Genomic DNA, 26,447 nt, shown 5'->3' with positions numbered 1-26,447 from the left:
ATTTTGAGGGTAGAAGTTGAGACAATTTATGTCCAGGATGTGAAGGGTTTGTAGATATTATTATTACTAAGTAATTTTTATTATTAAAATTATTATTAATAATAATAATAATTAATTATTGCTAAGCATTATTACTAAGCAATTTTCTAAGGATCTTTCCAACTTCATATTAGGCTCCATAAGCCAATAAGCTGCTTTGTTTGTAATTTCACTACAATAACAGGTAGCACACTGCTTTACAACTGTTACACAACATACACTTGCCATGTTTTCTTTCATCAGCGGCACATGTTCTTTGAATTTGGTGTATAACTCTGGGGTATCCATATTACTGTGAGCAAATATTGTGAAAAGTTCCTCCAAACTCGAAGTGTTTTGTTTGAGTTCTTTTTTGTAGAACTAATACTTTCTCATGTCCACATCTCTTTAATTAAAGGAGCTGAAGGAGGAGAAGCATCATCCTCTGGTGCCATTATGGAAAACCAAGAGATGGAAGAAAAAACAATGGATTCCTAATGTTTATAAAATGATTGGTTTGGGTGATCATCTATGAACTTCACTGCCAGAGTGTCCAAGACTCTGAAATATGTAATATTTGTAGCTGGCTAATATGAATATGTTGAAAAAATAGTTATGTTCTCAAATTCACCAAGAAGCAATTTATTTATTTACAAATCATAACCAGTACCTGCAGAAAAAAAAAAGAATTGTTTTCAGTCATTTAACAAATGAAGTCCAACATAATCAGCTGATTAGTGCAAATAACCAAATACAACAACAAACATCATGAATAACTTGGGATCTTTTCTGATAATAAACTTAAAATGTAGATATTAGCTTTGGTTTGAGCTTAGTATATATGTGTACATACATGCGCATGCACACAAACACATTTTATACATAGAACAGTACACAAAAGTACATATCAAAATCAGTAATTCTAGACCCAGAATAGAAAAATTTTATGTAAGATTCATCATACAAAAATCAGCGAATTTAGATTGAGTATGGTTCTGAATAAACCATACAACAAATGTTTAAAAACATGGGACATTGCTAAATATAGGGAGAATTTGCTGGTGATCTTCATGGTTAAGGAACTCGTGAGAAATTCCCTAATTTCAAAAATATAGTAAAAAGAGCATCCAGTTCTAAACTATTAACAGGGAAGTAATGGCGTGTTACTTCCCTGTTAATAGTTTAGAATATTTATCATACAATTAGATTCCATATAGGAGTCATATATGATTCCATATAGGAATAAGCTGGTGGTTACTGAAGATGTAACTAGAGGAATATGGACATTTCTGAGATAGGACAAACCTCCTGCTCACCCCCACTCTTCCCTACTCTATCCCATAAAGTCCATCTCAGTTCCCATTGTAACAACTGCTCTAGTTCTGCACAGTAATCTCCAAAGCCTCTCCTCTTCAGACTTTAAAATAACATTTCTCTGTCACCCTGGATACCAAAGGTTAATTTTCCCAGAAGCCAAGACCCAGAGTATTTTTGGCACAGCATGAAGCTTGATTTTTAAAGAAAAAGGAAATGCATCTGGAGATTAGCCCCACAAAACCTTTTTCAAATCTGAACTTGACTGAGAAATGTACAGAAGTTCAAGACATACAAACATGCCTTTTTTTGCTCCTTTATAATGTCAAGATAAACCAAGATCACCTAGAATTTTGAAATCCCTTAGAGTGAATTTGCTATTTTGCTTTCTTAAAACTGGCTTTTCTGGAGAAATCAAAATTCTGTTGATTAGTTTTTAAAACAAATCCTTAACAACCGCAATTGTTTTTAAATTGCATTTCAGCATGAAATTAGAAAAAAAGTGTTCTATCAGTCAGCCTTTCACAAGATCTAAGAAGATAAAACTTTTTGCTTCAGTCAGGGTGTAGATTCACTGGGTTATCACTGATCCTGTTATGTTTGTTAAAATATTTTCTTCCTGATATATTTTATCTATTCCAAAGAATTGATCCACATTTTATAATAAAGATTGTATTGTTTAAAATAAAGTATGTGTATATTATTTGCACAAGAATTCCATGACACAATTATAAATGTTTTTGCTGCATGAAAAATCAGTTAAGTATGTTCCCTATTAGAGCATAATCATTGAGATTGAACTGGAAATATAATCATTATTTTTAAATGAATTTCAGATTCTCATGCTTGATGTAAATTCTGAATATATTCATGTGTTCTCTTTCAACAAATTAGTTTAGACTCCAAACAACATATTTTGGATGAAAGTACAGTAATAACTTTATTGGCTACCTTGCCTCAGAGAATCACAATTGTAACTAATGGGCATATGACTCTTTGGACCAAATGTATTAGACCATATGTACCATACTAATATTAATATTTGTCTTTGTTGACTAAAACAATGTGCCTTGTGCTATGCACAAAACCCACATTTCTTCCAAAAGAATGAATCCTCTACAATTTATCTCAATACCAGCTATTCCTTTTTATTTTCTAAAACAACATATTCATATTATTGGATACCAAATTAATCATGCAACATTTTGAGTCCTGTTACTTTCAGCTTTCAGATTGAACCTAAATAAAAGTATAAGGCACAACAAAATGATGATATGGGTGAACTTTCTCTCTGTAATCAATAGGTGGCACTCTGCACCCATTTGAAATAAATGGTAACTATGCCATTGTATAATAGCACAGATACATTTCATCAGTAATGATTATGATGCATGTTAGCTGCTTTTCAAGGAACTAAACCATGGACCTGTCAAAGTACTGCTTGCTACATTCCTTCTGAACAATACTTCCCATCACAGGATTTATTGTATCATAATAAATGTATAATAGCAAAAATTCATATGGATTCCTAAATTCTATCCAGCAGTTTTCCCCATACCAGTACCTCCCAAATGTATCAGGATCACAATTACCAGCCAGCTAGCATCAATGCTTTTTATATTTGAATAAATAACTTCCAAGAATAACTGACCATAATGTGAGATTTTCAACTTTTAACAAATATGAAATACAAATATTCTAAAGAAGGGTAAGAAAGAGCATGTTCTGAGATTGTTCAAAGAGAGAGAGAGAAAGTAAAAGAACGGTTAAATAGGAATTAATACTATATCTTATGATTTTTTCCCACCTCCAAACGAATAAACAAAAAACATACAGGCATTGGCTTAGGAACTTGGCTTAGGCTGTAATCAGCATCAGTATCTGCAGAATTGTTGAGTGAAACCAAAGCCACGGTTAGCCAAATAAAATGTCTGTGTGTTGTACATGTATTTTCAACATGAGCACGTTAGATAGTTGTGTCTGGATTTTATTGACCCATGAAAAAGCAAATAAAAGTTTACTAAATCTAATAATATAATTGTGTATTATCTTAGTGCCAAGGACAGATTAAAATGAGTTTGTGTCACATGCCCAAATACTTTGGATTTGTTGCAGCAGATCTTAATGGGCCTCTACTGATCAGGGATTAGCCACCATTCCACAGGAAGAATGCCAATTGCAAATGAGTTGTGCTAAATATTGGATTTCGCCTTCCAAGATGAGCGTCCTGGCCCAAGTCTCTAAAAAGAGAACTTGATCAATCTACTGCCCTAAGCATTACAGGTAGTCCTCAACTAACAACCATTCATTTAGTGACTGTTCCAGTGGTGGGATTCAAATATTTTTGCCACTGGTTTGATGGGTGTGGTTTGGTGGGCGCACTTCACGTGCATGTACGTGTCAAATGCACACTTTGCACAGAGGCATTCTAACTCACCTCCTGCAAGCCTGCATAATCCCGGACACTTCAGCAACGGCCACGCAGCACTATTCTGTGCTGCGCAAAGCAGATACGCTTCAAATTCAGCGGATAAAGTATGGGAGCCCAAGTCTCTGCTGCTCATCGCTGCTACCGGCTCGCCAGAACCAGGCCGAACCGGTAGAATACCACCACTGTTCCAAGTTACAACTGCACTGGAAAAAGTGACTTATGACCCCTTTTCACATTTATGACTACTGAGGCATCCCCATGGTCACAAAGTCAAAATTCAGACACTTGGCAACTGGTTCATATTTATGACTTTGCAGTGTTCCAGGGTCATGTTGTGACCTGACAAGCAAAGTCAACAGGGAAGGCCGATTCACTTAACAACTGTGTTACTAACTTAACAACTGCAGTGATTCACTTAACAATTGTGGCAAGAAAGATTGTATGGGGCAAAATTCACTTAACATCTGTCTCATTTAGCAACAGAAATTTTGCTAAATGAGGCTTAATTGTAGTCATAACCTGAAGACTACCTGCATTTACTACTTTGGCATTTTTGGTTTACTAAGTCAACAGTAAACTTAGTGAGGTTTACTGAGCCAACTGTGGCCAAAAATGCTAGATTCTCCTAAGAGCTGACTTTATCAACTTTTTCTTTTAAATGTTCTCTTCGATTTATACTTTTTGTTTCTAAGAAATACATTACCCCAGACATATAACTGTATGCATTGATGCATAGAAACATATTTATCTATATACTTAAAGCCAGATTTTTTTAAAAAAAATTGCATGTAGAGGTTGCTTATGTTTGATCTAGGCTATATTATTGGCTTCTAGAGCATAGCGGAATTATATCAGGGTTTTCCAGAAACATAGAGGACATTTTTGATAGAAAAAAGGTGATCATGGCAGCCCCCCACCCAAAAAAAGTGCAATAACTAAAAAGAACATAGAGACAAGAATAAAATGGGAAGTGTTTTCAGGCCAGTATACAACTTTATGGAACTACTTTGATAAAACTAGATACTTCATTTGGTTGAATAGCTATGGGAGCTTCATGGAAAGCCGTAAGGGTTGGGGCTAATCTCACCTCAGGAGGATGGTATTCCAAAGGGTGAGTGTTGTGATGGAAAGATTCACCTCTTGAAACTCCGTCACAGACAGAACACACATATACCATGCATTTCCTGCCAGATCTGATAGGATGGTCCCTCGGGTAACCTGCTCCATGCCATGAAGGGCTTTAAAGATTTTAAAAAGACCTTTGAATTGGAACCAAAAGCAAAATGGCAACCAATGAAGCTCATGGAGCAAAGATACTACATACATCCATCTCAGGACACATGTAACTGCATCCTGCCACATTTTGCACCAGCTGAAACTTCTGGATTCTCTTCAACAGCAGCCCCGTGTAGAACATGTTACTGGAATCAATTCTGGAGGTGACCAAGGCATGAAAGACTGTGAACAGAGTGGAATGAAATACAGGCAGACCTCATTAATCAACTGCCTCATGCAGCAACTGTTCAAAGTTATGACAGCGCTGAAAAAAGAACTTGAAGTAATAACCAATGTCTTCATTTGAAACCTTTGCAGTCTCTCTTTCATCCATGGGTTTGTTATTAGTAGGCACTATTCTATGCCTGACCTCCTCCCTCCACACACACAGCAGAGAGATTGCCTAAGTAAGTAATCACTTTAGGCAAGTGGACTAAAAGGCCTTTGTGTGGCCATTTAGGCAAGGGGGCTAAAGGCCTCTGTGCTGCCAGTTTTGGCCAGCAGAGTGCTGCTGGAGTCTGGGGAAACCGAAAACAGGCCACAAGAGGGGCGTGAAGGGCCTCTGCATGTCCTGTTTTTGGCCGGCAGACTGCTGCTGGAGGCTGTGGAGGCCAAAAACGGGCCGCGGGATGCCTCATATGGCCGCCATGCAGTCTATTTTTTGGACAGCAGAATGCTGCAGGAGGCTGTTCAGTCCAAAAATGATGCAGAGGTTGCCACCCCTCCCCCCCATTTTAGCTAGCAGGGTGCTGAAGGAGGCATCCGTTCCTATCTCCCCCTCTGATCCCCTCCTGCCAGCCTACAAAGGAGAATTACAATGCTAATCCAGCTCTCAAATCCAGTTTGACACCCCTGTTCTAGACATTAGTGGTAAATTCATTCCCGATACAGAGTGTTATACGAAGGTTAGGTATAGAGTGATGATAGGTGATTCAATTCTTTGGGGAACAGAAACTATAGTCTGCAGACCGAACAGTCATTTTAGGGAGTTATGTTGTCTCCCTGAAGCAAAAAATCAAAGATGTAACTGAGAAACTTACTAAAATAATCGACCCCGTGGATTATTACCCCTTTCTTCTACACGTGGGGAACAATGACACAGCAATGAATCTAAAAACAATAACAAGAGATTACAAAAAGCTAGGGAAGAAAATTAAAGAATTACATGGTCAGGTGGTGTTTTCATCTATTCTTCCAACAAACGACGCACATCCAATGAGGGAGCAAGGATTTTAGAAATGAACCATTGGCTTAAAAACTGGTGTTGTCAAGAGAACTTTGGTTTCCTAGACCAAGGTCGGCATTACCTACATGAAGGGCTACTGGCAAGGGATGGAGTGAACCTCACAAGAACTGGAAAAAATATATTTGGAAAATGACTGGCTTGTCTTATTAGAAGGATTTAAAACTAAAATTGAGGAGGGAAGGGAGCCAATGTTCAAGACCTTTAGAACCTGATTCCAAGCAAAAACCACTTATATAAGAAGATAGGGAGTAAAGAGAAAGAAAAAGAAGAAAAGGAAAAACACAATGAAACAGAGAGTGATGAAAAGAATGGAAAACCCAAATACAAAGTAGGAGATATAAGAAACATACCCAAGTTCAATAAAGGACTCAAATGCCTATACACAAAGGCTCAAAGTTTAAGGAACATACAGTGAACTTGAAATATTAGTACATGATGGTAAATATGATATAGTTGCCATTACCTAAACATGATGGGATGAAACTCATGACTGGAATGTACTAATGGAAGGACACAAACTATTCAAAAGAAACATACCTAACAAAAGAGGAGGTGGAGTTGCATTATATATAAAAGATCACTTTCAAAAATCCTGGAACACTGGGGAATTACCTGAGGATTGGAAAAGAGCTGATGTGATTCCCATCTTTAAAAAAAGAGAAAAAAAACAGATCCAGGAATCTACAGACCACTCAATACCTGGGAAGATACTAGAAAAGACAATCAAAAAACAGATCTGTGAACATCTAGAAATAAAGTTATAACTAAAAACCAGCATGGGTTTGTTAAAAACAGATCATGCCAAACCATTCTTATTTCATTCTTTGAGAAAGTGACTAAATTAGTAGACCAGCGAAATGCTTAGCATATTTACACTTCAGCAAGACATTTGACAAAGTAGATCACAACCTACTTCTTAGAAAGCTAGAAAAATGTGGGATAGACAGCATCACTACCAAATGGATTTGTAACAGGCTAACAACCATGCTCAATGAGTCGTCCTTAATGATACTACAGCTACATGGAAGGAAGGAAGCAGTGGAATGACACAGGGTTCTCTTTAATATCTTTATAAATGACTTAGATTAGAGAATAGAAGGGGAATTCATCAAATTTTCAGATGACACTAAAATGGCAGGAATAACCAATACCCCAGAAGACAAGCTCAGGATCCAAAAAGATCCTGACAGACTTGAACAATGGGCCCTATCCAACAATATGAAATGTAATGTGAAGAAAAGCATGATTTTACAGTTAGGTAGGAAAAAACAAAGGTACAAGTACAGATTAGGCAAAACCTGTCTCAAAAACAGTAACTGTGAGAGGGACCATGGAACCTTAGTGGATGATCACTTAAATATCAGTCAGCCCGTAGCAGCCCAAAAGCTAATACAATCAGTTGTTTAAACAAAGGCATAGAATCGAAATCACGTGAACTACTTGTACCATTTTATAAAGCCTTAGTAAGGCCACATCTGGAATACTGCATGCCGTTTTGGTCACCCCATTACAAAAAAGATGTTGAGACACTGGAAAAAATGCAAAGAAATACAACTAATATGATTAAAGGCATGGAGACCAAAACATAGGAAGAACAGTTGCAGGATTTGGGTTTGGCTAGTCTAGAGAAAAGAAGGACTAGGGATGACATGATAGCAATATTCCAGTATTTGAAAGTTGCCATAAGGAGGAGGGAATCCATTTGTTTTCCAAAGCACCTGTAGGCAGACAAGAAATGATGGGTGGAAACTATCCAGGAAAGAAGCAAACTTGGAACTAAGGAGAAATTTCCTAAGTGAGGATAATTAACCAGTGGAATAGCTTGCTGTCAGAAGTTGTAGATCAGGGATGTCAAACTCATGGCCTGCGGACCAGATGTGTAACACGCTGGCCATGCCCAGCCCTGGTATAGTGAAGGGGGCAAATGTTGCTATACATCAAGAGTTTGACACTCCTGTTGTAGGTGCTTCATCACTGATGGTTTTTAAGAAGAGACTGGACAATCACTTATGTGAAATGGTATAGGGTCTCCTGCTTTAACAGGGGGTTGGACTAGAAGACCTCCAAGGTGCCAGCAGTTTGATCCTGACCAGATCAAGGATGACTCAGCCTTCCATCCTTCTGAAGTCAGTAAAATGAGAACCCAGATTATTGGGGATGATATGCTGACACTGTAAATCACTTAGAGTTGTACAGCACTCTGAAGCAGTATATAAGTTTAAGTGCTATTGCTAGTTCATTATTTTACAGACATTTTAAGCAGTGGTGGGATTTATTTCTTTTTTTACTACTGGTTCTGCGGGCGTGGCTGGGTGGGCATGGCAGGGGAAGAATACTGTAAAAACTCCAGTCAAAGGTGGTATTTGCCGGTTCTCCGAACTACTCAAAATTTCTGCTACTGGTTCTCCAGAACAGGTCAGAACCTGCTGAATACCACTTCTGATTTGGATACCCTTGGCAACTTTAAGACCTGTGGACTTCAATTCCTAGAATTCCTCAGCCAGCAATTCTGGAAATCCACAAGTCTTAAAGTTGCCATGGTTGGACATTCTTGTTTAGGACAAGTTAGGCCCCCTGTGTTCAGTCTTCCTTTTCTTTTATGCCTCTATTTCCTTTGTTTCTACGTCAAGCTATATTAAGGAGTTTTATTTTTAAAGATGTTTCACTGCTATATTTAATCCATTACATGACAGTTCATTAAGTAAAAACGTATCACTACTTCTCTTTGCTTCATTTGGCCGAAGGGACTACTAGATGTAATTGTACTAGACACTATTTCAGTATCTACAAATGAATTTGAGGAAAAGCTCTTTGTTAAGTCATCACACATTTTCATAAAGCTTCGAAGAAAAAACATTCTGTTCACATGTTGTCAAGTTGCTTGTTGTGACATATTGCATTCCAAGACAACCTTCCTTGTCCTTGACAAAAACTATGTCTTTGTAAATGATCCTATAAACAAACAAGTTTTAGTGATTATACTTTATTGATGTCCCTCAAGGGAGAAGATGGACAGGCAAGGAGATTTCTGAATACTTTTAAAAACTCCAGGAATAGGGAAATAAAGAACTCACACTAAGTTATATTTTGCTTCCACTTTTTCAAAAAAGAACCTTATTTGAGACAAAACACTGAATACTCAAAAAACCTGAAAAAAATGCTGCATTTGAGAAGGATAATCAAAATATACTAAATATAACAAAGGGATAACCAAGAAAGCATGATTGGGATAACTAGTTTTCTAATACAAGCTCATTTATTCTTTTATTCTAGCATTAAAAGGTCCAGTCCAAAACCCAATAACTTTTGCTTTCCTTTCCAACAACATCTAGCATTCTTTTAAAATTGTTACCCCATAGAGTGTCAATGGAAATGCATCTGATTATTGTATTGTGTGGCTCCCATTCCGAGGCTGCAATATCCCTTGCCAAGTTTTCAAACAGGACTTAAAAGACCCTCACATCATTTGGCATTCCTCTCGTTTGCAGAAAAGCCTTTTCTTCTCTCTCCCTCACGTTTCCCAGGCTGAATAGGATGGCTAGTCCAACCAGCTCTGTTTGACCCAGTGGCCTGATCCAATCATCAGCTGAATATCAACCTTCCCACCAGTTCTCGCTCCCCACACCCTCCCACCTCAAAGGAGTAATGGGAAAATTCAGGAGGAGGCAACAGTTTAAATTGTTTTCAGTTTCATTGGATGTTCCCTCAGTGAGGAAGCTGAACAGGAGTAACCGTGTAGGATTTAAACCATCATAGCTGCTTTTGTCCCTTTCTCTCACCCATCCCACAGTGAAGATGGCTGAGGCATTTTGTGCTACTTGGAAGCTGATTGACAGCCAGAACTTTGATGAGTACATGAAAGCATTAGGTACGTAGAAACAACAGCATATAAAATCAATAAGTGGATCCTTTTTAAACTTATATTTATTTCAGGGTAGTATAAAGGTTACAGAGTTTGGATTCTGCAAAGAATGAACTCACAGGAGCAAAGTCATGCTAAACAGTTCTTGGAACTGAAACCATAATTATTTTTAAGCATGTAAATTGTGTGTGTGTGTGGTTCAGTGAACAGTATACTAATATTTACATTAGTGTGAGCTAATCCTCATCTTAGTTAAGCCAAACTATGGTTTGGACTGAAATTGATTCTGGCTACAAAGGTAAAATGTGAGGAGCTATATTGTAAAAATGTATGTTAGTCAAATACATGATTGTAAGCATATTTACTTCAAATATTTGTTGTAATGTTCCATTAAATTCAATGAATTGATAGGCTTGTTAGATTTTAAATATGTAAAGCTGAATTGGAAAGCTAATTTCTCTTTCAATGTAAGAAAAATTGATTGCATGGGGTCTGTTTCTTGTCTGTTTTTAGCAAATAGATTGGGTGGGTGGGAAGAAGGAGAACTGAAAAAGTATTTTGACCAAATCTATGTATAATCTGTTTTGTACATTCAGGATATATGGGAAATAAATAGTATTCAGCACAGTAATAAATCCATATACAAATCTAGGTTGTAGAAATTAAAAATCTGGATAAACATAAATCTTATACCAATAACCTAAAGCAATAATTTGCATCATTTTTGGTGAAATAAAATAATATTGAAAAGGGAACAGTTTTTTTTTTCTACAAAGAAAAAGTGCAGGTTCATTGAAATAGAAGGGCTATGTCAAAAATAAAATTCATATAGTATTATTTTATCAAAACATTCAGAAATACATTTGGCTGAGTACCTTGGAGTCTTCTATATAGCTCTGCTTAGAATTGTAACTATATCATTACTACCTTTGTTACCAAGAATTCTTCTTGATTTTAACAGCAACAAGTGCTGTTTTTGTTTGGTGCCTTCCACATCAGGCAGATTGCTTCTTTCTTATTTAAGAACCCCAACAACATCAAATGGATGTTTGTGTTTTTTTAATTTATTTTATATATTAAAGGAGTTGGCTTTGCTACTCGTCAAGTGGGGAATGTTACCAAACCAACTGTGATCATCAGCCAGGAAGGTGACAAAGTGGCGATTCGAACACAGAGTACTTTCAAGAACACAGAAATAAGCTTCAAACTGGGAGAAGAATTTGATGAAGTTACTGCAGATGACAGGAATTGCAAAGTAAGTAAAAAATAAAAGCAGCCTTGTTTTATTTTTCAGAGTTGGCAGGAAAGAGACTTTGAATGCAGAAAGCTATCTTTACTCTTAAACAAACCCTGAGTTTGTTAAAGAAACATTACAACTTAACTTCAGTGTAATCTACACTGAAATAAGAGAAAGGTTATAAAAGGTTATTGCAAATTAAGTTATGGTGCTAAGCATACATTTTTCAAACACTGAAAGATTAATAAAATGTAATTGAAGATACTTTGATGATCATATGTTTGTAGTATTTTTTATTATTATTATTTCTTGCTGAGGCTCTTAACAATGGCCAACTACCTGCTCTGCTTATCAGGAGATTCCCAAGGACATGAGAGAAAATGCACTTTGTCTCTGAATCTCATAATTGTTGCCATGACTCCTTATTCTATTGGGATTCCTGAAAAGTTCAGAATTTGCTGGGGGGGAAAAAAACAATCCTAGTTTCTGTTCTAGATTGGCTTTTTAATCACACTAAAACAACTTGAACAACTTGTCTTCAGAAGTTGTGAATTCTCCAACTCTGGAAGATTTTAAGAAGTTGGACAACCATTTGTCTGAAATGATATAGGAGCAGGGGGGTTAGACTAGAAGACCTCCAAGGTCCCTTCCAACTCTGTTTTCTATTCTATTCATTCTGTTTTGGTTCCTATTTGAGGCATAATTACTTAATCCCATGTCTTTTAACTGAAATGCATGTTAAATACAACACCTTTAATATGAACAGGCATACAATTGCACACAGGAAAGGAATTCATTTAGTTTTCATGTTCATTTTTATAAGTGATCTGCTAAAAATATCATACTAATGAATTCATTTCTTTGAAACTAGTGGTCTAAACTAAAGGGACACTTGTTGGGTGATTTAAAAAGTTCAAAAAGGCACTGTGATTGATGGTTGAATCCCACCCCTTTTAATCTGAGTTGGAAGGTTTTGATCAAGCAGCAATAAACATCACCTAGAATTTTTAGACCACTGCAGCATATGCCCCTAGTGGTCCATCATCATTCAAAGACTGAAGTATTTTTACTCTCCTACAGATAAAGATTTTCAAGTTTAACTATTAAACGTGAATGAATTGTTTGGGCAATTTTTATGACACTTTCCGTCTATTTCTACAGTCTGTTGTGAGCATGGATGGTGATAAATTGGTTCACGTACAAAGATGGGATGGCAAGGAAACAAACTTTGTTAGGGAAATTAAAGATGATAAAATGGTCATGGTAAGTAAAGCTTCTTAAAATTAAAAATGGTCCTGAGAGTTTAATATGCCATAGACCTTATGACAGGGTCCTCCTTTCCCTAAGTACTGATCAATTATAGCTTCTAAAAATAGTCCTATTACTTTCTGTAGCTCTAGGGTTAATTATAAAATGTGATATTTGTCATATGAGAATTCTCTCTAATATATAGTGATATTTTAATACAATCATATCACTTTAATGTTGACAGAGACTAAAGCAACTGAACTGGGAATCCCAGAGTCTCATATTATAGAAATGACATTAAAAAGAGAATACTTTTCTTTCTCAACAAGACTTCTTGAGATGCTTCCATAGACATTAAAATGACCTCTGTCATGTTTTTTTTAGTTTTGTTTGGAAATGGCATTTTTAAAATGAAACATAATCTAGAGAAATTCCTGCATTAGAAAGTACTTTTTTCTCCATTATCCAACCATCCATTATTGCAATCTAGAGCTAATTCAATTATTTCAAAAAATGTAACATTCCTTATAATCTTGTGATGTATTTATTAATGGATTTTCTGACTGTGATATTTGTAAGGGAAATCTTGTAACAAGTATAAATAGGGCTGCAATAAGCAAGAATGACATGTGACTTATGAATATAGCACATTAAAATATAAAACAAGCAAACACTGTTCTGATTGGTTGACTAGAATATATTATGCAAATATAACTTTGTTATGCAAGGCTGAGAGTTGAACATAAGTGGGGAATAAGCATGAACACAAATTGTAAATGCTGGATCTCCCTGCAGGTGAAGAATCTGTTGTAACCAACCTGTGCTAAAAATCTTTAATTTGTGTTCACTTTTATTTTTTTATTTCATGATTTCTCTACATCAGGGGTATCAAACTCACATTGTCACATCGTCATGTGATGTATCGTGACTTCCCCCCTTTGCTAAACTGGGGATGGGCATGACAGCACATGACTCATCCGGCCCAGGGGCCACAATTTTGACACCACTGCTCTACATTGACATGAAAAGTTCAGGTTTATTCATGCAGCAAAAGTGTGAAGAAATGAAATAGCACTGCATCATTTGCTTGCTATGTTTGGAGAAATTGTCTTCTGTTATAATAATGCAGCAATGGGGCAGACTCAGATGTTTCAGGAACATCTAGCTTTTGCCTCAGTGTCTTGTCAAAGACCACATGATTCATTTATCTCTGCACATTATGCCCAACAGTCTGTTTTTGTTTTAAATTGTCTTCGCTTGTACTCATTGAATTTGCAGACTCTCACCTTTGGTGATATTGTTGCTGTTCGCCAATATGAAAAAGCATAACATCTGTCAGCTTATTGTCTGGGGTATTAATACTTCTCGATGAAAGAAGACCTGTCTTCAGAAAAGCCATCTTTGAAGTAAAAATTGCATAGCTGATGTGGAAGGAACACCAAATGCTACTTTTTTATTTTTAAACTCTATGCTATCAATTTGGAAACATGTTGTTTTGTAAATTCACCACAAATAAACTTTGCAATAAAATCTTGGAATGTCTCCTTTTAAAACAAAAAAACAAAAAAATGCTGACGTTATTAAATACTTGAATTCAATCAATCCAGTTTATTACAGTCATAGACCAGAATAAATAAAAACACCCAGTGAATATCCAGTTTAAAATTCTAGAATAAAATAATAAATAACAGCTAAAATTTAAAAGGGAAAGGAATAAGTAGTGCAATGGGTTTGCCACATTTGTTGTATAAAATAGCTATGATGGACTACACACATATTTCCGACGAATCCACAGTTCTGCTGCACAGAATCTAGCCACCTGCACTGTAGTTATGGACTGTTTATTCTTAGGCAGCCACTGGAGATAGGCAGTGTTGGAACAGCCAGGATACCTAGCAATTATTGGAAGGATGTTTTTTCCCCAACACTCTCTGTAAAAGGAACATCAAAGGAGTATGTGATCAATGATCTCCACCTCTCCTGAGCCACAGGAACAAAGTCTTTCATTCAGTTGTAGCTTTTTATACTTGCCATACAAGATGGCCAATGGAAGTACATGGCATTGTGCAAGCGAAAATACTTTCTGATGGTTTGCCATTTCCAACTGGCTAAGATAGCTGCCATGAGTAACAAGATATCTAATGGCGCCTGGAGCCAGAAATGAGAGTGGGGGTGGGGAGAGAGAGAGAGAGGGAGAGAATACTTGAAGTGAAGTGAACACTTTATTTGGCCACGTGACACACAAAGAATTTGTTTCCGGTGCAGAAGCTCTCAGTGTACATCCAAAGCAACAGAATAATGATCATCATCATAATAATAAAATAATAAGAGGGTGGAGTAAGATAAATAATAATGCTACAGCCATACTACGTGGATAAATACACATAGACATTAAACAGCACTATGCGAATTAGGTGTTCAGCAGAGTGATGGTCTGTGGGGGGAAAAAACTATCCCTGTGTTTAGTTTTGTCCTGCAATGCCCCGTAGTGCTGTCCTGAGGGGAGGAGTTGAAACAGTTTATGAACAGGATGTGAGGGATCTCCAGATATTTTCTCAGCTCTCCTTCTGACCCGTAATATACAGGTCTTCTATGGAAGGCAGCCTGGTTACCAGTTCTTTCTGCAGCCTTAACTTATCCATTGGAGTCTATACCTGCCCTGTTTGGTTGCTGTTTGGTTGTTTTTATAAAATCAAAGCCAAGTATTTATTTATTTTTATTTATTTATTTGATTTGTCAATTGCTTACAAGATAATAGGTATAAGTATATACATAGTTATGAATACATGAAATGGGTACATATAAGAAAAATAAAAGGGACAATATATAAGAAACAATAGGACAGGGATGGTAGGCACGTTGGTGCGCTTATGCACGCCCCCTACAGGCCTCTTAGGAAAGGGGTGAGGTCAATAGCAGACAGTCTAAGGTTAAAGTTTTGGGGGTTTGGGGGAGAAACTACAGAGTCAGGTAGAGTATTCCAGACATTGACCACTCTGTTGCCGAAGTCATATTTCCTGCAATCAAGTTTGGTGCAGTTAACCTTGAGTTTGTATCTATTGTGTGCTCGTGTTGTTATGGTTGAAGCTGAAGTATTCATTGACAGGTAGGACATTGCAATGTATGATTTTATATACCATACTTAGATCAGACCAAAAACAGCGTAATTCAAGGTTTTCTAGGTCTAGAATTTCAAGTCTGGTGGCATAAGGTTTTCTACAATGAATAGATGAGTGGAGAACTCTTCTTGTGAAATATTTCTACACTTTCTCAACTGTGCTAATATCAGATACGTAATGTGGGTTCCAGACTGATGAGCTGTATTCAAGTATTAGTCTAGCAAATGTTTTGTATGCTCTAGTTAGTAGTGTCATATTACCAGAGAAAAAGCTATGTAGGATTAGGTTAACAACTCTTAACACTTTTTTGGCTATGTAGTTACAGTGGGCTCTAGCACATAGATCATTAGAGATGAGTATTCCAAGGTCCTTTACAGAGCTTGGATCATTAACAAGATCTTGACTATTCAGCTTGTATTTTATTTTCTGATTTTTTTTTTGCCAAAATGTAAGACAGAGCATTGATTTGTTGAGATTTGAAGTTGCCATTTGTTTGACCATTCTGATATATAGTCAAGTTCTTTTTGAAGGGTAGCAGTACTGTCTGTGGTATTGAACAGCTTTACATCATCAGTGAAAAGAACGCAGTTGCTCTTAATATGATCACAGAGGTCATTTATGTAGAGTATGAAGAGAGTTGGTCCTAGAACACTGCCTTAGGGGACACCACTGTTGACAGGTACAGAATTTGATAGGACACTCCCAATTTTGACCATTTGTTGTCTGTTTGACAGGAATGCTTCTATCCAGTTATGCAATTGTCCAGAGATACCATAAGATTTTAGCTTTAGGAGTAGTTTGTCATGTACCACTGAATCAAAGGCTTTACAGAAGTCTATGTAGATTGCGTCTATTGCTTTGCCCTGATCGAGTTCTATAGTCCATATGTTTTTGCAGTGTAAGAGTTGCAGATTACATGATAGTTTTTTTCTGAAACCAAATTGTTTATTAGAGAGTAGGTTGTTTGTCTCTAAGTGGAGGATAATGGATTGGTTAATAATTGATTCCATGACTTTACAGGTGACGTAGCATAAGGAGATTAGTCTGTAATTTTCAAATAGGCTGGGGTTTCCCTTTTTGAAGATGGGGATGATCGTGGCTTGTGACCATAGTTTTGGCAAGGAGCTGGTCCTGAAAGATTTTTCAAAGATTGTGCTTAAAGGTTCGGCTATGGCAGTGGATAGCTTTTTTAAGAAGTAGGCACGTATTCCATCCGGTCCAATAGATAGAGATGGTTTTAGATTGTGTAGTGCTTTTTCAACATTGTCTTCTGTAAAATCAATATGTATTAGATCATTGAAGTTTTCTGTGGTTCGGCTAGGAAATACTGGGCATGATCCATTGCTGTTTACAAATACTGAGCCAAAGAATGTGTTAAAGATGTTGGCTTTAATGGTGTCGTCGTTGCGGTCTTTACCATTAGGTCCTATCAGGGATGGGATGGACCTTGAGTCTTTTAGTTTAGAGTCAAAATATCCTGGTTTCATACTAAATGTGTAGTGATCCTTTAAAACAGTTTTAGTAAATAAACCCTTTACTTTAACAGTTTGCAACAGTAGACAAAAAATTGGCCAAATATCTCCCAGTTATCTGTCATAGATTTGCACATTCTCTCACAAGAGACATGATTCAATGATACATACAGATATCAATCCTTCCACCTCAGTTTACATCTACTTTTCTCTCTTCCTAACTCTTAGGAACAGCCTGTTGCCTCCCTCTAACTCATCTCCTCTCACTGCTTGGATAGAGGGTTGTACTAAATGTCCCACAAGGTCTCTTCCAACTCTGTTAATCTATTAATCTGATTAATTGCAATCCATGGATTCTCCAATCCTTATGCTGGAAATGTGTTTCTAGAAACAATATGTGTGGAGTTAAAGTTTTAATACACATATTGTAAAATGTCATAACCCATGGAAGCTTACACCATAATAAGTTAATAAACCGTTTGTTATCCTACCTGATATTTCCAATGGATCATGGGATGGAAAGGTTTATGTTCCACTCTTTTAACTCTTCAGAAATAGGGCTTTTTCCCCCTGGCATGTTTAATGCAATGGGAGAAATGAATTGAGTATATGAAAGCAAGAATACTTGTGGAATGAGCACCCAACTAATTTCAGGAGAACAGATCCATTTCCTCAGACGAGAGAACATTGACTTCTGGAAGCCCCAAACTAACAATTGCTGTTTCTCATACGTGAAAGAAAATGCATATATGGAACTCACATACAGTGCCCAAAGTAAACTCAGCAGTTTTGAAACCTGCTCAGTTTACAAGGAGAAATTATTTTTCTGACCTGATTGAAGCATTGGCATCCAGAAGTGAGAAGAATGTCTGCAAATGATAGGCACCTCATGACATTCTTGCACAAATGACCCAAGTTAATGTACTTGCGTGAGACATGAGCCAATTGATACAAATTACATAATTGTATTATTTGCATGATGACATTATCAAAGCTTTTAACAGACCATGTACCGGAGGCAGTTTCTTAGCAGGCTTAAGTGTTCATTTTCCCAAACACACAGCACACAAGTCATTATGTCAACTTAGAATTGTTTAAGTAGTCCTTTCATTTAAATACCCATGTAAGGATTTGTTGGTTTGTTTTTAAATCCAAGTGATGCTATCATTATTTTGCACTGAACTTTTAAATGCTTAATATAAGTGAAAAGTGCCATAACTAAACATAGAACTCAACACCTGAATACCACACATTTTTATTGAATTCATGCTGAATGATGAAATTCAATTATATGAAAATAATTCCTAATATAGGAAAGAAACAAAGAAACCAACCCTATTGCTTACTCTTAATAAAATGCTAAGGGATTTGGTGGCTCAGTCAGTGGTGGGATTAAATTTTTTTTACTACCAGTTCTGAGATTCAATTTTTTTTTACTACTGGTTCTGTGGGCGTGGCTTGGTAGGCGTAGCAGGGAAAGGATACTGCAAAATCTCCAGAGAGATATAATATTTGCCGGTTCTCTGAACTTCTCAAAATTTCTGCTACTGGTTCTCCAGAACTGGTCAGAACCTGCTGAATACCACCTCTGGGCTCAGTGGCTAAGACGCTGAGCTTGTCAATCAGAAAGGTTGACAGTTTGGAAGTTAGAATCCCTAGCACCATGTAATGGAGTGAACTCCCATTACTTGTCCCAGCTTCTCCCAACCTAGCAGTTCGAAAGCATGTAAAAATGCAAGTTGAAAAATAGGGACCACTTTGGTGGGAAGGTAACAGCGTTCTGTGTGCCTTTGGCATTTAGTCATGCTGGCCACATGACCATAGAGACATCTTCGGACAGCGCTGGCTCTTCAGCTTTGAAACAGAGATGACCACAACACCCTAGAGCTGGAAACGACTAGTATGTATGTGCAAGGGGAACTTTTGCCTTTAATAAAATGCTGGATGATTTTGTGTGCAGTTAACATAAGTGGTATTCAAAGCCTACAGAGGAGCAAGGTTTATGAAAACAAGATGCCCTCTTTGTCTCTATGTCTATAATGTAGCGGTGATGTTGAAAACTATGGGTTTTTTCCATCCATACTGGTTTATGCTTTCTTCTTACATGTGATCATGAATCACATACATTTGTACTACATTATGTACTTGAAGCAACCATTCATGGTTTTATGATCTGAAATATGAGAAATCAGTTCTGAAAAACCATTCTTCAGTGGCAGGATTTTGCAATTCACACTGCCATCAAGGTAAAGGAGCAGACCAAAGATTCAGTTGAAATAGTATTTGCCCATTTAAGATACGCCAATTCACTTAAACTGCTTCTGAAACAACATGATTCACCGTGGTCCCCAATGAGAATCGCATTTCAGAAAGTTCTATATTTCTGTCCCTGAGAACAACACCCTGTAAAACTGATGAAGTGGTTTAAGAACTACAAAAGTTTATGATATATTACATGTGTTGCTTATTAAGGTATGGCAAGGCTCTTTGTTTCATTATTTTAATGGATGAAACAATAGCTTGAGAGTGCTGCATTGCTAATTTTAATAAACTGATCAATTTTTAACGTTAGCCTATAACTATAGGAAGAGCACTGGGGTTGGCTGGCCAAAATAGCAGCTAGTTGGTGTCATTCTTCATACTGACTAACCTATGTTTGGATGGGAAGGACCAGAGGTGGTATTCAGCAGGTTCTGACCAGTTCTGGAGAACCAGTAGCAGAAATTTTGAGTAGTTTGGAGAACCAGCAAATACCACCTCTGACTGGAGATTTTACAGTATCCTTCCCCTGCCACACCCACCAAGCCATGCCCACAGAACCAGTAGTAAAAAAAAAATTGAACCCCACCACTGGAAGGGACCTTCCTCATGATTATTAGCAAAGGGTTATATACCGGATTCAGAACTGCAACTCTTATATCCACAACATGCTTTTATGTCTATGGCTCTTTTTGCAATGGTTGTTCTTTCAAAATTTATCACCCAGACTTGGTGTGTAGGTTAGGGACAGTGGACGGCAAGGGAACATATGCATTTTTTTGCTGCTATGACTGAATGAATACCTCTTCTGTATTGTTGAACTTGCAGAGTGATTTTAAACCCCAGGAACATTAATTTTCTTCTTGACATGACCAAACCTGTGAATAAAGTTAGCACCCACCCCTCTTAGAAGAATGAAATATTTAGGAAATATTTAAAAGGCAGGATATTTCACCTAAAAGAAATATAAATCTTAAGGGAGACAGAAACTCAGCCTCCTGCAGCTCCCTGCCTCCATCAGATATTTGGTACCCATTGAGGACTGGGCCAGCCTATCTACAAAATGAAAGATCTCCGCTCCAGGGTGATGGGATAAAGACATGACCCTCCAGGACATAAATAGGATTATCTATCAGCAGAGCTCACCCCATGGCACAACCAAGCCCCTTCATTACATCAGCCCAAGGTTCAACCAACCTTAATTCAGACAACCTCAGCTGTGACCCCTGCATAGCCCCCTGGGAATCTAACAGCCAATAGAATACATGCCCTTGCCACAGGAACAGGAAGCTCAAGTTCAAAGCCCAAGAGAGGGTATAAATCAGGGGTGAAATTCAATCATCTCGCACCACCTCAGGAAAGGTAGTAGGGATGATTTGAATCGGCTCAGAGAGGTGGTAGGGCCGATTTGAATTGGTTGGCCCGATCCACACCCACCCATTTTCTTCTTTTTAGAGACTGAGTCCCACCAAGCCACGCCCTCCAAGCCATGCCCACAGAGCCAGTAGAGAAAAATTTTGAACTTCACCCCTGGAAAATAACACTTACTCTCCATTCCATGTGTTCAGGTGCACCAGGACTTCAGGTGGTCCTGCTCATCAACAAACCATCTTTCCAATTGCCCTCCATATTTCCGCTGTCTTTCTTCCCACTTGGAACTGAACACAGATGGATATTTCTTCCAACATCTGCAAAAAGCGTGTGAAGTTTAAGCTCCATAGCCTATTCAGTGGGACAACAGAGTCCCTTGGTGCTGGGGTCTAGGCATAGATTCAACTATGGAAGGGTTTTTTCCTAGCTGTGCAGTGGGGCTAGTAAATTGGGAGTGTTGTGGCATCATTTTATATGTTGTGGGTTGCAAGTTGCTGGAGGCACACCAAGTATTATCCTAAACACCTTGGCTTCTCCCATTTGTCAATGGAAATAATATTGTCTGCCATAGTCTTGGATTAATAACTTTTAGGGTATAGTTTCACGGATGTCTAGTATGTTTTAATTTTATTTATTCAGTCTTCTTGGTTTGTGTTGTCCTCCCTTCTAGTTGAGCTGGCATATAACAGAATATATGACAATATTTCTGCTGATATAATACAATACATTTTCTGTTTAACATAGCTGTGTAGGATTGATCTGTTAATTAAGAAGATAATTAAATTAATTTAAACTTCCTGTTACACAAATAATCTGTACCATACATGGTTAATTGCATAGTGTATGAGTAATTAAGTGTAAATTATTACAGGCCAAAGGAAATGTCACCTCTGTATGATTCTCTTTGTTATCTTTGGAAAGCCATTTAGCTTTATACCTGGAGTACTAAAATAACACACTTGTTTTATGGAGATTTGCTATGAAAAATACTTGACCTTCAGAAGTGAAACATTGAAATGAAGCATTCATGCACTGAGAACAGAGTGAAGAACCTTTTGGAGGATCCATGATTTATTTCTGCAGAAATACCTACATAGATCTAGAATACAATGCAGATATTTTCAAATGGTTCAGCTTCCAAGCTTATGCTAGATCTGTTCCTAGGATACATTAGGTGCAATTTTACTGGTGTAAATGGGAAAGTATAATGAGACCAATGCTAGGATCCCCATGAACTAGCGTTTTTTAAAAACAAACAAACAAACAAACCCAGAACTAATACAGAAAGCTCTGCCAGCACTAGTTCTGAGAAATTGCTGCACTATTCCAAATGCAGAATCTTGATGTATGTGTGTGAATCTTTGCAAGATTCTGGCTCATTTGTGTAACCTTATTATACTCCTCCTCAGTGCTTGTAAGGTTTTGTGCCTATAGTAAAACACATTGTGCTTTTAATCCATTAATACAGCTCACATCAGAGCTGTCTGGGTTGAAGACTCAAAGCAGATGACTGTCTTTCCCAGGACTGCTATTCCCAGGGATGTGAGAAAAAGTTGCTGACTTCATCTCCATGGAAAAAGCCATCATTTGAGTGGTGTTAATTTCCATGGCAACTAATTTATGGAGCGTCCAAATAAAAGCAAAAGACAATCAGGATCAAGATGGGAAAGGAGAAAATAAATGCCCAATACTGACTGATTTAAATGATAACTCTGTGAGAATACATTCTGATATGGTATTCTTCATACATGTTAAACATATACTTGAAATGAAATATTATTTACCCCAATAATGCTAACTATGTTCTTCATTTTGCACACAGCAGCTGTCCAATAAAACTTTATTGATCTGCCAGTTCAAATATGTACAATAAAAATAATGGCAAAATAGTACGGATATTGCTAACCATTTATTAGGATGAATGATTTACGCTTAGACACTAAGTCTATGTAAAACATAGAAGAGACTATAACATGGACATTTATACAAATTATCAAGAAATCTTGAATCATAGCGATCAGAGCATATTTAGGGTATGAATGAACTGAAAATTCCATCAATTTTATCACAACTTTCTCCAACTTCCATTTATCAGCAGGTGTTCTCAAAGCGCATCACCTGGAAGAAATTTAGCAGGTGAAATCTTTTCAGAAACAGAAGTGCCTATGTGTGGAGGTGAAGTGATTGGTATAAAACTGAATTAGCAAGTATTTTTATTTTATTTTAAATGTAGATGTGCTGGCTGGAAAAATTGTAATCTTAGTAGTAATTGAGATAAATAATTCCTTTGAATCTTCAAGAAGTTTCTTTTTATTGACAAATGAAATTGATTCCATTTCTGTAAACCTATGACAAATTTGTAACTTTGAACTGCATGCATGTATGTATAGAGGAGAATAAAAATGTATCAATATTTCACCCTCAAGCTGCCACTATTGTTCTCTGGCCAGGCAGATTTGGTCCTAAATTGTCTTAAGAAAATCTTGTCCAGGCTGAGAAATGTTGGCAAAGCTTACAACATATTCGCTCTGAACAGCAAACTGTTATGACCTTCACCAGGTAATTCCTTTGCTGCTTTTCCTGTCCAACTTTTCATTCATTCCAAATTCCAGGAAATAATTTTAAATTGCTTTTCTTCTGTATTTAGATCTTATCAGATATACGTATATGGATATGGATATAGATATAGATATACACATATTGGAAATTACACAAATGCACACACACACACGGCTGGATAGGGTAGTAGTTAAGGCATTGGCTTTTGATGTAGAAGACCAAGGTAAAATGGCTCCTATTAGTAGAGATCCTTGGACAAAGACCTCCCAATGTTTCACCTGCCTACCTCCAATACAAGATTACACAAACTACAAAAGTCATGCCAGCAGCACAATCAGATGACAAGTTAGGCTACTGTAACAAACCATACATGGACAAGACAAGAGAACTTGGAATTGGTGGGATGCTGCTAAAACAAGCAGACCTAATGAGAGAGGATAAATGAAACATATTAGGAACCTATAGACGACCTATATTCACACGAACAGAAAAATAGCTATTTACCCAAAACTTCAACATAGTAAAAAGGATGCTGCTTTCACAACTTGAGACAGACTCAAGAAGATCCGATGAACAACTGGATGTGCAGCCAGCACTTGAAACTAGAACGTCACTGCCATCTCCTACATTACAAAACACAACAACTGATATGAGGCTTAAGAGCGAGCTACTGTACAGTCAACCCTTAGCATTGATTGCCAAGACTCAATAGACAAGTACCATCAGATAGAATGCTAGAAAATGCCAACTGATTGCTTCATGACAATCCCTACGGTCAGCATAAACTAATGAACCGGCATATGCTGCAGTCACTGTAATCCTGGAAATCATGTGATCCTAGTTACATAATGAAGAATGCACTTACCTGCATCCAAAACGGGCTGTGTGGGGATTCTTGGGAGGGATGGGGTGGATGGGGCAGGCCCAGCCAGGAGTGGGATTTGCAGGTTTTCTGAACTACACAGAATCTTAACTAGGGGCTCTCCTGAACCCCTGTGAACCCCCAGCAACCCACCCCCTTGTCTTAGCCATGAAAATATTGGTGTTTCCTACCCAGTAATTTTGTCTTCTGTGATTATATCTGTGGTGGGTTTAGGAGCAAACCATGAACTTCAGTGTTCTTCTCTCCATGGCACCCTTCTTCTTTTACCCAAGCCAGATACATCACAAGCTTCCCTCTTTTGTTGAATAATAAATTTGTGTGACTCTGATACTTGACTTGGGATTATCTTTATGAGTAGAAGCCCCCCCCCCCCAATACTGGTAAAATGCAAAGAACAGAGCGTTATTTGCCAACGAGTCTTTACACAAGCCATTTTACTCTCCACGTGAGTTCTCCTCATTTCTCCTAATAGCTGTGTATGTTCCTCCACAAGCCTGTGTAAACAAGGCATTACGAACTCTTGCTGATCAAATTATGGAGGCTGAAGCCAAACACCCAGGTTCCCTTCCCATCATTTTAGGATATTTCAATCAAGCAAATTTAAGGAAAGAGCTCCCAAAATATTTCTAGCATGTAAATTGTCCCACCAGAGGAAAAAATACTTTAGACCACTGCTACATAACAGTAAAAGATGCTTATAGGTCTTTACCATGAGCAGCTGTGGGACACTCTGACCACTGCATGATTCACCTTGTACCTGCCTACAGAGACTTAAAACCATTAAACCAACAATTAATTCAGTGAAGACTTGGTCGGATGAGGCAAAGCTGAAACTCCAGGCCTGCCTTGATTGCACTGATTGGAATGTTTTTGAAGATGCCTCTGCAGACCTAGATGAGCTCACAGATACTGTAACATCATATGTTAGCTTCTGTGAAGACTTATGTGTACCAACAAGGAACCTGTAAATATATAGTAACAATAAACCTTGGTTCACAACTAAACTTAAGCAGCTACGTCATTCCAAAGAGGAAGCCTACAGAAAAGGTGACAGAATGCTATACAACCAGGCCAGAAACATATTAACAAGAGAGATCAGAGCAGCAAAAAGAAGCTACTCTGAAAAGTTAAACAATCAATTCTCAACAAATGAACCAGCAAACATATGGAAAACTCTTAAAAACATCACTGGCTTCAGCAAACCTTCTTCCCAGGCAGAAGGAAATCAACAACTAGCAGATGACCTGAATGTGTTTTACTATAGGTTTGAAAAGCAACTACAGCCACCTATCTCCACAACCCACATTTGAAACACACCAACAACAGCCAAGCCTCCTACAACTGGCCCCAATCCATTGGGCTCACAACCTCTGGTGATCACAGAAAAAGAAGTGCAAGATCTATTACATAGACAGAATCCAGGAAAAGCCCCAGGGCCAGACAAGATAAGTCCTTCTTGCTTAAAAGTCTGTGCTGACCAATTGGCCCCCATCTTCACATGAATCTTCAATAGATCACTAGAGATGTGCCATGTTCCTTCCTGCTTCAAAGTTCTACCATCATCCCAGTGCCAAAGAAGCCCTCCATCAAGGAACTGAATGACTACAGACCAGTTGCTCAACATCTGTAGTTATGAAAATCTTTGAAAGGCTTGTGCTGTCCCGGATCCACTGTTAGATCCCATGCAGTTTGCATACCGAGCAAATAGATCAACAGATGATGCTGTTAACATGGCTCTGCATTACATCCTACAACACTGTGAATCTCCAAATACCTACGTAAGGGTCCTCTTTGTAGACTTCAGTTCAGCATTCAATACCATCATTCCAGACACTCATCTAAGTAAATTAAACTAACTAGCAGTACCTGAACACACTTGTAAGTGGATCATTCCTAACAGACAGGAAGCAGCAGGTGAAGCTAGCTGGAATCACATCCAATACCTGTACAATCAGCACAGCCCCCCCCCCCCAAGACTGTGTGCTTTCTCCATTTCTCTTCTCCCTATATACCAATGACTGCATCTCAAATGATCCATCTGTTAAAATACTGAAGTTTTCTGATGACACAACAGAGATTGGTCTCATTTGAGACAATGATGAATCTGCATAGAGATAGGAGGTTATACAAGTTGCCTCGTGGTGTAACCGGAA

General features: G+C 37.6%; 2 protein-coding genes across 4 annotated transcripts in view; both read left to right on the top strand.

Annotated features, from left to right (window-relative positions):
- PKIB (cAMP-dependent protein kinase inhibitor beta) overlaps window positions 1-2,021 on the top strand; it is a 37,132-nt gene extending 35,111 nt beyond the window's left edge. For all 3 annotated transcript variants that reach the window (XM_087941964.1, XM_087941954.1, XM_026705446.2), the window contains one exon: window positions 437-2,021. In XM_087941964.1, coding sequence (XP_087798090.1) covers window positions 437-516 — 80 coding nt within the window. In that variant the 3' untranslated portion in view covers window positions 517-2,021. The remainder of the gene's footprint in view (window positions 1-436) is intronic.
- Window positions 2,022-9,913: 7,892 nt separating this feature from the next.
- FABP7 (fatty acid binding protein 7) lies at window positions 9,914-14,169 on the top strand. The gene is made up of 4 exons (XM_026705390.2): window positions 9,914-10,152; window positions 11,229-11,401; window positions 12,545-12,646; window positions 13,910-14,169. Exons 1-4 carry the CDS (start codon window positions 10,080-10,082, stop codon window positions 13,958-13,960), a joined length of 399 nt encoding a protein of 132 aa, XP_026561175.1. The 5' UTR covers window positions 9,914-10,079; the 3' UTR covers window positions 13,961-14,169.
- Window positions 14,170-26,447: the final 12,278 nt, after the last annotated feature.

The sequence above is a fragment of the Pseudonaja textilis genome, chromosome 1 (genome assembly GCF_049901715.1).
Source record: "Pseudonaja textilis isolate UNSWEBS1 chromosome 1, rPseTex1.2, whole genome shotgun sequence".
Taxonomy (NCBI): Eukaryota; Metazoa; Chordata; class Lepidosauria; order Squamata; family Elapidae; genus Pseudonaja; species Pseudonaja textilis.
Note: the sequence above shows the minus strand (reverse complement) of the source record. Positions and strands in the feature narration are given on the sequence as shown.

What these genes read in the sequence shown, in the direction of transcription:
- FABP7 (XM_026705390.2), top strand. Translation starts at nt 10,080, where the DNA reads ATGGCTGAGGCATTTTGTGCTACTTGGAAGCTGATTGACAGCCAGAAC. An exon ending in TGAGTACATGAAAGCATTAG is followed by an intron (nt 10,153 to 11,228) that starts GTACGTAGAAAC and finishes TATATATTAAAG; the next exon opens with GAGTTGGCTTTGCTACTCGT. An exon ending in AAGATGATAAAATGGTCATG is followed by an intron (nt 12,647 to 13,909) that starts GTAAGTAAAGCT and finishes TTGAATTTGCAG; the next exon opens with ACTCTCACCTTTGGTGATAT.